The 13,468-nt window shown below is 40.5% G+C and overlaps 1 protein-coding gene across 1 annotated transcript in view; it reads left to right on the top strand.

The window, feature by feature from the left end:
- The first annotated feature begins 1,620 nt into the window (after positions 1-1,620).
- UBE2R2 (ubiquitin conjugating enzyme E2 R2) overlaps positions 1,621-13,468 on the top strand; it is an 86,177-nt gene continuing 74,329 nt past the window's right edge. The window contains exon 1 of the mRNA XM_019734336.3: positions 1,621-2,815. Coding sequence (XP_019589895.1) covers positions 2,639-2,815 — 177 coding nt within the window. The 5' untranslated portion in view covers positions 1,621-2,638. The remainder of the gene's footprint in view (positions 2,816-13,468) is intronic.

The following is a 13,468-nucleotide window of genomic DNA, read 5'->3' as shown; positions in this document are numbered from 1 at the left end:
CAGTCACATACCATCATTTTGGGAGGTGAGGCTGCACTACTAAAACAGTCCCCCTTCTCTGAAGTGAGCTCTAATTCCAGTGGCGTTTGGCCTCAAGGCCTACTGAATAGAGTTGGGCGCTAGGGAATGATTCATTAAAATACTGAGAACTCACTTCTGAGAAAAAAAGAACAAAAAAATGAAAGGGCTCCTTCAGTGTGGATTGTGCATAGAGACTTCCTTCTAAAGTGTACAGTATCTAAAGAAGGTAAAAAGAGTAACTTTACAATGGAGAAACCTGATACACTACCTCAGTCAGGTGAGTGAGGTCAATATCAACACTGATGTCATGTTGGCATTATGTGCCCTTGATATGATGTGATGAAAATGTTTTTGTTTTTTTTACCTCTGTAATCTCCCCAAAACCCTATAATCCTGGTTTAATTATGAGAAAAACAACACATATCCTAATTGAGGGACATTCTACAGCATACTTGACTAGTGCTCTTCAAAACTGTCAAGGTAATCAAAAACAAGGAAAGTCTGAGAAACTGTCAAAGTGAAAAACAACCTAGCAAAACATGAAAACTAAATATAATGTGGTGTTCAGGATGAGATCCTGGAACAGAAAAAGGACATTAGGTAAAAACTAAGGAAATGTGAGTAAAGACTTTAGTTAATATCAATATTGTTTCATAATTGTAATACATGTACTATACTAATGTACGATGCTAATAATAGGGGAAATTGGGTGCCTATTGGAAAATATGGGAATTCTCTGTACTATCTTCTCAATTTTTCTAGAAATCTAAACCTGTTGTGAAAAAGTCTATTAACCAGTGGGAAGGATCATATCCAGAATACAGCTATGCCTTTAAATTATTTTTCTTCCTTTAAAGTTCCTACTTATGGATCATTTACCATGTTCCAGTCATTGTGCTAAACCTTGTGTATAGATAATCTCAATTAATCTTTACAATTGCTTATATTACATATAATTAACTCTCTTTTACAGAAGATGATGGAAAAGGAAGAGGTAATATAAATGGTGGAGCCAGGGTTGGAACCAAGGATCTTTCTGATCCCCCAATTCTGGAACTTTCACAGTATGTTGGCTTTTCTATAATAGAAAACATTTAGACAGCAATCATAGGACATGCTTTCCTAAGAGAAAGGGGTAGTCCATCTAAATCATGGGGATTGAAGACTGTCTCCACATCTCACTTCAGCCATGATTATCTTAAAAGTCCCTCAATCCCAGGTTGGAGCTTCAAGCTGTAAGGCTCTGTAGGGGGTCAAAGTTCACCCACAGTACTTCACTTTACAAATGGGTAAACTGAGGGATAGCCAGAGCACTTGCCTCAAATCACAGAGAGAAGGGCCAGGAACCTAGGTTCAATCAGTATTATTATTTCTCTATTTCCCACAAGCTTCCTCTTTGTAGTTAAGGGAAGTAGAAGCTGGCCTATCTGCCTTCCCCATTTCTCAATGGAAACTGGCCTCACCCACCCCCCCAATGGGTGCCACACACTGCCCTCCAAAGACACACTGGCCTGAGGGCTGGACCTGCAGAGAGATGTCAAGACGCTTGTTCCCACCGATAAGGCCCACATTCTCAGCACATCCTTGTCTAGCATCTGCAGAGTGTAGGGACAGCGGACTGTGTGTCACGGGGAGGGGCCTGCAGGGGACCAGGGCTCCTGGGAGGATGGCTGAGGAGGCCTGTGGATGCGGTAGGAAGGCGCTGATGGCTCTAAGACCAGAGGTCCTTCCCGGGCGCGCCTAAGGAACCAGGGCATCCAACCGTCACTTTGGGGCCAAGGGCATCCCTTGAGGCTACCCTCCGCCCTCACAGCTGCTCGGCCCTAAGGGCGGGGTACACGCGCTGGCGTCACAAAGCGCCGCCACCGCGCTGGGCCACTGAGAGGAGGCGGGGAAGTGGGAGGAGGAGGAGGAGGAGGGCGAGGAGGGCGGGGGAGGGAGGGGCGCGCGCAAGCGCGTCGGGCCGCCAGCCGCCGAGAGCCTCCCCCCATCCCGGCGCGCGCCCCTCCTCCTTCTCTCCCTCCCTCGTTCTTCTCCGCTCCGTCGCTCCCGCGGCGCGAGGCGCTCTCTCTCTTCTCCTCCTCCTCCGCTGTCGCCCCTCCCCACGCGCAGCCGCCGCCGCCGCTGCCGCCGCGAGACCCCCGAGCACTGCGCTCCCCCCGCCCTTTGGCCCCGCGCGCTCTCCGGCTCCGGCGGCCCCTGAGGAGAACGAGAGGGCGAGCGAGCGCGGCGCTCCCGGGCCGGCCTGCCCCCCTCCCCTCACCGTCGCCTGCCCTTCGCCGCCTTCCTGGGCTTCCACCTCTTCTCCCCCCCCCCTAAGTTGAGGCCCCCTCCGGGGGGGGGAGGCCCGGGACCGGCAGCGAATTTTCTTAACTCCCTGAACCCCTCCCCCCACCTGGCCCGAGTGTGAGGAGGAGGGCCCGGCCCGCGTCGTGTGTGAGGAGGACCCGGGTCGGCCCACGGGCCGTCTGGGGCCTGGTCCGGCCCGCCGGGTGTGTGAAGACAAGGGCCCGGTGCGGCCCGGCCCGAGCGCGAGCGGAGGGGAGGGGCTTGGTCCGGCTCGGCCGGTGCGTGAGGACTGGGGCCCCGGCCCGGCGCTGCCGCCGCCGCAGCCGCGATGGCCCAGCAGCAGATGACCAGCTCACAGAAGGCCCTGATGCTGGAGCTGAAATCCCTGCAGGAGGAACCGGTGGAGGGCTTCCGGATCACCCTGGTGGATGAGTCCGACCTCTACAACTGGGAGGTTGCCATCTTCGGACCCCCCAACACCCTCTATGAAGGCGGCTACTTCAAGGTACCCCCATCCCCTCCTAGACCCGGATTCCCCGGCAGAGGCCTCTGTTCTTAGCCGCTTTTGGCTGTTTTCGGGGCCAAGGGTGAGCGAGTGTGAGCGCGGGTGAGCGGAGGGGGCTCCTCACCTCGGCAGCCCCTTCCCCCACTCGTGGAGGCAGGAAGGCCTTGCTCACCAAGTGCCTTTTCTTTGTCATGGGGGCGGGGGCGGGAGGCTAGACTGCACCGGGAAATAGGAAAGCCTCTCTGGCTAGTGTAGAGGCGACCGGGGGAGGAGGGCGGCTGTCTTTGTTTTGTTTCCTCAGCTGAGGGTGTAAGGGAAGAAAGGTGGTCTGTCTTTCCCCTCTCGTCCTCCCATCTGAACCATCCCTGCGCCGGCTGGAACTGCCCCAGAGGGCAGAGTGACCTGCACTTATTGGATTGGACCTTTCTTTTTTGGGGGGTGTGGGGGGAGGGGTATTAGCCTGTCATTCCAGAGGCTGCCTGGTGACCTGACATCTTGAGAATTTGATGGGCTTCTGGCGGAGTGGTAGTTCCAACTTTGCATTCCAGTGGGCGGTAATGAAGAATGGGGGCTTAGGGGTGGTAAACAAGGGTACCTGCGTTTTCTTTCCTTTATTCATTTGAGGGAACTTTAATTTAGACCCCTTTCTGTCCTCATTCTCTATTTACTTCTGTGGTGTTTCAAAATGCTCTTTGTCCTCACCCTGCCACCAACTTTACTGGCTTTGTTGTTGTTGTTTTGTTCCTACATGTAGAAATATCTAGAGGGTGGAACTTGTTATGTAGGGTGATTGATAGTTTTCCACTTTAGTGAGACGAAATTGAAACCCTTTGCTCAGGTGGTTAACTAGAAAATGGGGTGGTCTCACAGATTAAAAGTATCATCTGAGGTGAAATGGTTTCACCGAGTAGGACGGCTCCGCAGACAGCAACCACAGACATTGCTTCCATTGTTTTCCAAGACTTTAGAATGGTGGTTATCATTCTTGAATCTGGTGTATTTTTTTTTTTTTTTAATTCCATGGTAGATAATTTAGAGAGACTGAGGTGTTGTGTGTTTGTTTTTTTTTACCATTTTGGAAGGGATGAATCAGATTGAAGGTTGAATGTTTTAAATGGTGTATGCAGAGACCGAGGGAAATGAGTTCTTAGGAAAGCATTTAATTTTTGTATTTCCAAAGTTAAGTCAAATAGAGCAGTGTGAGTCAATGGTAGTTTGTTTTGAAGGGAGGGGTTATCTTGGCAAAAGTTTTAAATGAGGATCTTAAGTCATGTAGTTATGGTGTGTATATTTAGGACTACCCAATTACTTTTGTTTTTTACTCTTCTAAAGGTAGACGCCTCAGGTTCAGGCTTGAAGTTGGGTCAACTTAGTAGAAAATGTGAAGCATTGATAGGGGAATGTTAAATATTTACGCCTGTGATAGTCACTGAATACCTGCTAAAAGCACTATTTAGAATATTGTGTAATAGCAGTACCCTTACCAGTTGTAAGTCTCATCTTTTGTGGTCACGATACACTATGCTTTCAGATGCAGATATTTAAAATCACTAAACATGCAAGTTATTAGTTGAGGAACGTCTTTTGTCAAGTATAAATTTTTATTTATAGATACTGGAAAAATTAGTTTCACAGCATGGAATTTATATAACTTCTAGCAAAGGATTACTTAGCAAAATTTACTGGCTAAATGTAGTGGAATGAAGTTTAGTTTCCAAAAAGTATCATTGTTTGGGGCAATTGACAGTCTAGTTAGAATAATCTCATTCCAGTGGAGTTTGAAAAAAACAAACAACTTTTCAAATTGTAATATTTTAGCTTAAATGTGAAAGGAGTGTGGAGAATCCTCTCAGTTTGGAGTAGATAGTATATAAAGAGCCTGTAGCCTACACTGATTTAAATTAAAAGCTTATTAATTTCAGCCCTATTTGAATAGAATGGTTTAATTTCCAATTTTGTTGTGTTAGATTTCTTTATCTTTGAGTTTTTTACGTTTAATTGTGATATGTAAAAATGTATGAAAATTACAGTTTTATATTTTAGTCTTGTGTGAGAATTTTGTTCAATTTAATTTTCTTCCACTTGTTTCCTTATTATGTGGCCTTTTATCTCAAAATCCTTCATTGGAAACACAAACTTATGGTCATGAGCAGTTAACACTGGTGATAGGTTTAAAACCATTGTTTTTTATTTCACTGCTTTTGTCTTAAAACAACGCTCTTAGTGTGTTCCACTACAGCTGCAGTTAAAAGTTGGCACAGAACTTTCTCTACTGTTCTCCTTTATCAAATCATAGTCCTTCAACATTTAGTATAAATTACTTTTAAGTTAAACTTTTTTGTCTATTTTGCATGATAGTTTTGAAGGCAATTAGACTGCCAGTCATTTTTAAAATTGTTCATAATGAAACTCCTTTAACTTTTACATATTAATATAATAGGCTTCTAACTGATCTTTTTCACCATGAAGTAGTTGGCTCTAGTGTGTTTTAAGTACGACATCTGTTGTGGTAGAGACTTGGGAGACCTGTATTTCACATATTTTTTTATTTATCCTGCCTTTTTTTTTTCTTTTTGTATCTCAAATCCATGTGATTCTTAGCTTTGGAGGGTATGGATGTGTGATGGTTTTTCTGCTTATATGTGTTTTTCTGCTTATTATACAATCTTTTGTGGCCTTGTTATCTTTTTGTCCAGTTTCTTGATCTCATTGACTTATCAAGTGAATTTCTTTGCTATTTGAATTTTTCCTCTAAGGGTCAATCATTACAAAACACAAAGTAGGTGATGGCTTAGAACACCAAAATTGCTCCCCAATTTTGCTATTGTGAAGCAAATTGGAATTTTATTATGTTACTGGAAGAATAAATTGATCAGGTCAGCAGTTAATGATGACTTTTAACAAGTTCATTCCCATTCCTTTAAAAATAATTATTTTTTCAAATAACTCTTGGTAATCTTAATTTAGTGGGGCTGCTTTGGTATAGACCCTCTTGGAATTCCTGCGTTAATTATCTAAAAGCATGATATCAGTTAGTCTAGAGATCAGAAAGTGAGTGTCTGTTTCATGGTGTGCATAACATAAAAGTTTAAATGATACAGAAAGCTTAAAGTATAGCAGTTAGTTGACTTGCATTGATTTACTTTCATTGTAGTTTTTATTTCATTCAGTGATTAAGAGAATAAAATATAGTTGTGTTCCATTTTTAGAAAACTCCAAACTGATAATTTAGAAAGTATTTGTTATATACTCAAAGTTTTCTTTAACAGGAACTTCATTATCAGGTTTAACACTTTGATTTATATTAAAGAAACTCTTCAATAATAATTTTTGAAAATAAAGGATATGTATTATTTTCATTTGTTCTAGAAATGATGAATCTATTTTCTGTCCCTCTCCCCACAAAAAACCCTGTAAAACCAAACTTAACATTTGTGCTTGGCAATGTGCTTCAGATTCTAGCATACTCTATCTTATGATTCTGTAATTCTTTTTTTTTTTTTTTTAAACTTTTATTTATTTAAGTGTGCTTTTCCCAGGACCCATCAGCTCCAAGTCAAGTAGTTGTTTCAGTCTAGTTGTGTGGCCCATGTGGGGATCGAACAGGTAACCTTGTTGTTAAGAGCACCCTGCTCTAACCAACTGAGCTAACCAGCCACCCTTCTGTAATTCTTAAAATGTAGTTCTACAGATTCTTAGGCTTTTTGGTATATGGATTCCTTTTGAGAAATTAATGAATTTTCTCTGGGAAAAATAGACAAACATAAACTAGTTTGTATACATTTTCAGAGGGTTAACTGACAAGTTAAGAATCTGTTTTAGGGGATTTATCGATAGGCAACTAAAAAGCAATTAAACAACTTTAAAATTATAAAAGTAATGCTATTTTTTAAAAAAACAGTTGTATGATGAGTCAGAAAGTCAGTTAAAATTTTCTTACTTTTTTTTTAAGAAGGGCACAGCTCACAGTGGCCCATGCGGGGATCGAACTGGCAACCTTGGTGTTACTAGTACCATGCCGTAACCAACTGAGCTAATTGGGCACCCCTATTTCCATTCTCAGATGGAAACATAGTTAATGTCCATGGTTTGTAGCTTTAACACCCTCCCCTCCCCAGCAAATACAGCACCTTGATATTTTATAGAATATGTGTTTACCATATTAAGTTGATTCTAAGATGCATATTTATCTGGTTTTTAAGTTCTCTGAAATTGGGACTTGCTTTAGAATCCATGAAGTCTTACAGTTGCCATCAGTCTGTTGGCAATTGTACAACTTCACGGATTCTCTGTAGTTGTGAGGAAACCTTGCATTGATATCTTCTGATAATTTTTTAAAATGCCAGCATGAGTGTCTTAAATTTGATAAAATAAGGATTATTCCTGAACAAAGCATGTGGGCCTTAATACTTTCTTTGCAGCATGTTGATTCCTCTTTTTCAGAGATTTGTGTTAGTAAAAAATATTTGTTGAGCACTCATCAAAGGCAAAGCACTGTAGGAAGAGTCACTGCCTTGTAGATAGTAAGGGAAAGTATAAGGACATTAGTAACCTTTGAGTTTTCATAAACAATCTTCATAAAAATCTTTCTAGATTTTAAAATACAGAAATGTGAGGTGTAGGTGTTATTGATGCGATTGTAAATGATAATTAAAATAAAAGCTTTTAAGTGTTAAGGCCAGTTGGAGCATTTGTCAACATAATCACAATCTATTATGATAAAATACTCTGCTCCATCTTTGCAACTTAGAATTAGTGATCCTAGTCTAAGGTTCCTGAAGAACCTGTCTGTTGGAGACAGGTGAAATAAAGGAGGCCATGTAAGAAACCGGTCCACGTCTGCTAATCTTGTTATGGAAAATAACAGTAAGGAAGAGTTATAAATTCAGAGATTAGGACAATGGAACTCCAGCTTGCTGAAAGATCATATTTAAAATGTTTAATTCTTTTGTGTTCCTGAACTTCTTTTGGACTATTTCACATACAATTACATAGTATTGGTGTTCAATCCAAGTAAGATTGAACCTCTTTGAATGTGTTTTGTCAATACAGAACTAATTTATTTCAGCGAGAAATTGTTATTCAGAGTTTATGTACCTTTAAATAAGTTGATTCTGAAGTGAATGGAATGATAGATACTAAATTGAAGAGATAATTTTAGTTCAGATTGCCAGGGTTTGCTGTTAGGTAAATATTCTGCCATTTGAGAATTGGAAAATCCAGATTTTGGAGTATGTATTTAAGATAGAAAATGAATAATCCACTTTAAACACCTTTACGTGATTTGTTTTAATAACAAATATAAAAATGTTTTTGTTGTAACACAAATAATAAATTGAATTAATACTGTGAGCCTGTTGGCAAGGTAAGTAGAATGAGCAGTTAAAACATGCTAAAATTTTGAATGCCATATCTAATTGCAGATACACACTACTATTCTTACTACAGTAATGTAGCTAACATTGAGTGCTTACTATGTGCCACATACTTTACATAGCCTATCTCATAATCCTCCTATGAGGTGTGGTTACTGTTAATCTCATTTCATATACAGTACGTCTTCACTTAACATCCTTAATAGGTTCTGTGGCTTTAAGCGAAATTACATATAAGAAAACCAATTTTACCATAGGCTAATTGATATAAACAAGAGTTAAGTTCCTACAGCATCTCATCAATATTATAGCAAAACAATGTTGTGTGAAATGATGTTATTCGAGGACTTGCTGTACAGTCCTGCATAACTACATTTCAGTCAACAATGGCAGTGGTGGTCCCATAAGATTATAACGGAGCTGAAAAATTCCTGTTGTGTAGTGACGTCATAGTGCAACACATAACTTACATGTTTGTGGTGATGCTGGTGTAAACCTGCGTTGACAGTTGTATAAAAGTATAGCATATACAATTTGTACAGTACATAATACTTGGTAATGATAATAAATGACTGTTATTTATATATTATACTACACTTTTTATTATTTTAGAATACTCTCTATTTATAAAAAACGTTTGCTGTAAAACAAATGCTGTGTTATGCTTGCAGCAGCCTCAAATTCTTATGCTTACCACGTTTTGATTGTATCATTTCACTTGTATTTGATTTAATCTTGTTGTTTTGTTCATCATGGCCCCTAAGCGTACAAAATTCACTGCTAATGTTGCCAGTAAGAGGCCATGTCGAGTGATTGGCCTGGAAATGAAATTAGGAGTGATAAAGGACTATGAAGGTAGAAAATAGAAAATCGGTGATGGTTATTGCTCACTAGTCAGGCATGTCCCATTTCAGCATAGCTCTGGTCTTGAAGAACAGAACAAAATGATGAACGCTATTAAAGGATCTGCTTCATTGAAGGCAACATGACTAACAAAAATTTGAGAAGGGCCTATATCAGACCTGGAGAAACTTCCAATGACCTGGATTGAAGACCAGGCACAGAAGTATGGTTATACCTGTCGGCACTATGATGATCATGGCCAAAGCAAAAAGTTTGTTTGCGATGACGAAAGAAAAGGCTGGACCCAACTATGATGTTGAGTTTACTGCTAACTCTGGGTGGTTTAAACTATTGAAGAATTGTTATTCATTACATAATGAAAACGTGAATGATAAGTCAGAGTGCTGATGTGAAAGCAGCTGAAGAATTTTTGGGAACTCTAGATGTGCTGATTGTGGAAGAAATTACTTTCCAGAGCAGATATTCAATATGGATGAAACTTCCCTATTCAGGAAACAGATGCCTGAAAGGACTTTCATCCATTAAGGAGGCCAAGTCAATGCCTGGTTTCAAGGCTTTTAAGGACAGGCAACAGTCTTGCTTGGGGGCAGTGTTGCAAACTAAATTGAAACCCTTGTGATCTGGTACAGTGAGACCCCCAGGGCTTTCACGCGTCTCCATAAGCACACATTGCCAGTCAGTATACTGTGAAAAGTCATGGGTGACCAAGCTCCTCTTCCAAGATGCCCTCCTGGATTGCTGTGCCAGCAAAATGGGGAAGTACCATTTGGACAATAACATACCTTTTAAGATGGTGCTTACTGTTGATAATGCTCCCGACATCCTCTTTATTGGTGATCTTCATCCCAACGTCAGTGAGGATTCTCCCTCCAAACACCACCTCTTTGATCCAACCAATGGATTAAGGAGTTCTAGCCGCTTTTAAGGCCTACTGCCTGAGGAGGACCTTTGCCCAGGCTATTGCTGCAACTGAGGAAGACGTGCAATTCTGGAAGGATTACAGCATCTATGACAGCACCAAGAACCATGCTTGGGCTTGGCGTGATGTCACCAGGAGTGTATGAATGGCATCTTCAGGAAGACACTCAAGAGGTTCATCTATGACTTCAAGAGGACTTGCCAAGCATGAGGAGGCTGCGAAAGTCAACAAGGCTGTGGTTGAGATGGCAAACAACTTGAACTTGGGTGTGGGTGAAGGTGACCTGGAGGAGCTCCTGGGGGTGGTTCCTGAGGAATTGACTAATGAGGCGTTGTTGCAACTGGAATAGGAACACACAGCTGAAGAAGAGGCAAGAGAATGGGAAACTGCAGGAGAAGAAAAAGAAGGCCCCCGTCCCCAAGAAAATTCACAGTGAAGGGTTTAGCAGAGGCTTTTGTAGACTTCAACAAGCGCCTTAAAAAGTTGGAAAACATGGACCCCAGCACCGAAAGGTTTTCATTAAGAAGAGTGTTTATGGTGCATTATCTACTTACGAGCAAATCTGTGATAAAAAAGAAACCAATAAAGCAAACCACCACGGATATATTTCTGAAAAGAGTGACACGTCCTTAAGAAGAGCCTGCGGCAGATCCTTCAGGAGGTGTTGCACAAAGAGGCATTGTTGTCATGGGAGATGCCAGCGGGGTGTGTGTGATTGCCCCGGAAGGCCCAGCGGGACAAGTTGTGGAGGTGGAAGACTGATACTGATGCTCCTGACCCTGTGCAGGCCGAGGCTAATGTGTGTGTTTGGGTCTTAGGTTTTAACAAACAAAAAGTAACAAAATAAAATAAAACTTAAAAGTAGGAAAAAGCCTATAGAATAAGGATATAAAGAAAGAAAATATTTTTGTATAGCCATACAAGGCTTGGGTTTGTTATTCCAAAGAGTCAAAAAGTTTAAAAATTTTAAATTTATAAAGTTAAAAAGTTATAATAAGCTAAGATTAGTTTATTGAAGAAACAAAAATTTTTAAAAATAAATTTAGTGTAGCTGAAGTGTACAGTATTTATAGTCTACAGTAGTGTAATGTCCTAGGCCTTGGTATTCACTCACCACTCGCTCACTGACTCACCCAGAGCAACTTCCAGTCCTGCAAGTAGTCCTGTATAGAGCAATCTAGGTTTGTGTAAGTGCACTCGGATGTTGCAGACGAAATCACCTGATGATACATTTTCACCCGATGATGCATTTTCTCTGTCATTAAGTGACACATGAGTGTATAGAGAAACTGAATCACACAGAGCTTATTTAACTTTCCCCGGGGGTCCTCAGCTAGAAAGTTGTAATACCAGACTGCTTGACTCTGAAGCCTGTGTTATTCTATTACTGAGATCTTTCATCACTAGGATGATTTTAAAGGTATAAAAGAGCTTTAAGAAAATCAAATGGAGCATTTTATAAGGAACTATTTTTAATTTTACTTAAGTTTAAAGGTCACAAAATTAATTATTTGCCTCTCTAAATTATAGGGAGAGATTGATATAATGATTTTAGTTTATATGTTTTAAATTCACTGGAAAAATTGGACTGTTTTTTGGTGTTCTTGAATTACTTGAATTAGAGAACAATAAATCATTGTAGAAGGATTTATTTTTTATTGGCAAATTGATTTCCTTTACTAACTACTTTCTCATTACTTTAAGGGGGTAGAGTGGGATGGTGCTAGTGTTGAGGAACATAAATCTAAGAAAACTATTCTTGGGAATTAGAAATAATAAAACCCCTTTGAAGAGATGGTGGGGATGGGAGGATGATAAAGGGAGTTATATATCTTAATACAATATGGGTTTATGTTTTCAAAATATTAATCCTTAATACTTTTCAAGTATATTTAAGCGCCATAGGAAACATGAGCAGTTTAAAACTTTTGTTGTTGTTCTTTCAGCTGATTCTTTTAATTCTTTACCTCTATTACAACATCTTTAGATCAGTGCCATAGTTTTATTTATTCTATATTTGGATTTCCAGATTTCACAATTTTTTTTTTTTTTTTTTAAAGATTTTATTGGGGAAGGGGAACAGGACTTTTTGGGGGAACAGTGTATACTTCCAGGACTTTTTTTCCAAGTCAAGTTGTTGTCCTTTCAATCTTAGTTGGGGAGGGTGCCATTCAGTTTCAAGTTGTTGTCCTTTCAGTCTTAGTTGTGGAGGGCGCAGCTCAGCTCCAGGTCCAGTTGCTGTTGCTAGTTGCAGGGGGCGCAGCCCATCATCCCTTGCGGGAGTCGAACCGGCAACCTTGTGGTTGAGAGGACACGCTCCAACCAACTGAGCCATCCGGGAGCAGCTCAGCTCAAGGTCCCATGTTCAATCTTAGTTGCAGGGGGCGGGGCCCACCATCCCTCGCGGGACTCGAGGAATTGAACTGGCAACCTTGCGGTTGAGAGCCCAGTGGCCCATGTGGGAATCGAACCGGCAGCCTTCGGTGTTAGGAGCATGGAGCTTTAGCTAACCGCCTGAGCCACCGGGCCGGCCCAGATTTCATAATTCTTTAGTTATCTGCTTTGCTATATTTGCTGCATAGGCAGCTGATATTTAATTTGAGGGATAAATCCCAGGAAATAATTCAGATTGTGTGGCTCACTTAGCGTACATAGTAATTCAGATTGTAAAAATTGAATGATTATTAGTTAGAAATAGCCATGGCCCCATTTATAAGATAATGTTAAGAATTGATAAAGTTACAAAACTTGTATTATATGTAATAATTCTTAATAGAAACAGAATGACTTAAAGCTTAGAAAACAGATTTTTAAGTGTACTTATAACCATACCTGATAAATGTAATAAGGCAAATAAAACAGTTTGTTATTCAAAAGGTACCCACCTATATAACTTTATTAACCAATGTCACCCCGATAAATTTAATAAAATTAAAAAAAGAACATCCTGCATGTGATTTGAAACTTTTCTTTTGAAATTATTGGCAGAGGCACAGGTAAAATTAGTCTAACACTGGTATGTTCAGTCCTTTTTGACTAAAAAATGGTAGTACTCAGACTATTTACCTTATTCACCAAGTTGAATCTGAGAATCATTTTTGAATGTTAAACAAAACAAAGTGCACGTTACAGAAGTAAAGATTTGTTATTAATAAGGATTTTACGAAGTTGTACAATAGGCTCTGAAGGTCTCAAAAAAAGAATCCTACATTGTTTTGAGCAGTGGCAGTGTAACACTGTTGGAGTGGGTGTATAGCCAGCTTTCTGAGGTGTTTGCTTTGAAGGGGGCAAAGCTCATTTGAGTTGGGTAGTTGGGTTTAAAAAGAAACAAAACACTTTATTACTTAAAAAGGCCCACCTTGGACTTATCAGTTAACTGCTATTTCCCCCATTGGCTAAACAGGGATAGGAATAATGATATGTTTAAGCCATTAAAGACTAACCCTTGGAGAAAAAACATCAGTGATAATGTTAAAAAAAAAAAAAAAAAAAAAA

Source organism: Rhinolophus sinicus, chromosome 16, assembly GCF_057876585.1.
Source record: "Rhinolophus sinicus isolate RSI-liver-muscle chromosome 16, RSI-T2T, whole genome shotgun sequence".
NCBI lineage: Eukaryota > Metazoa > Chordata > Mammalia > Chiroptera > Rhinolophidae > Rhinolophus > Rhinolophus sinicus.
Note: the sequence above shows the minus strand (reverse complement) of the source record. Positions and strands in the feature narration are given on the sequence as shown.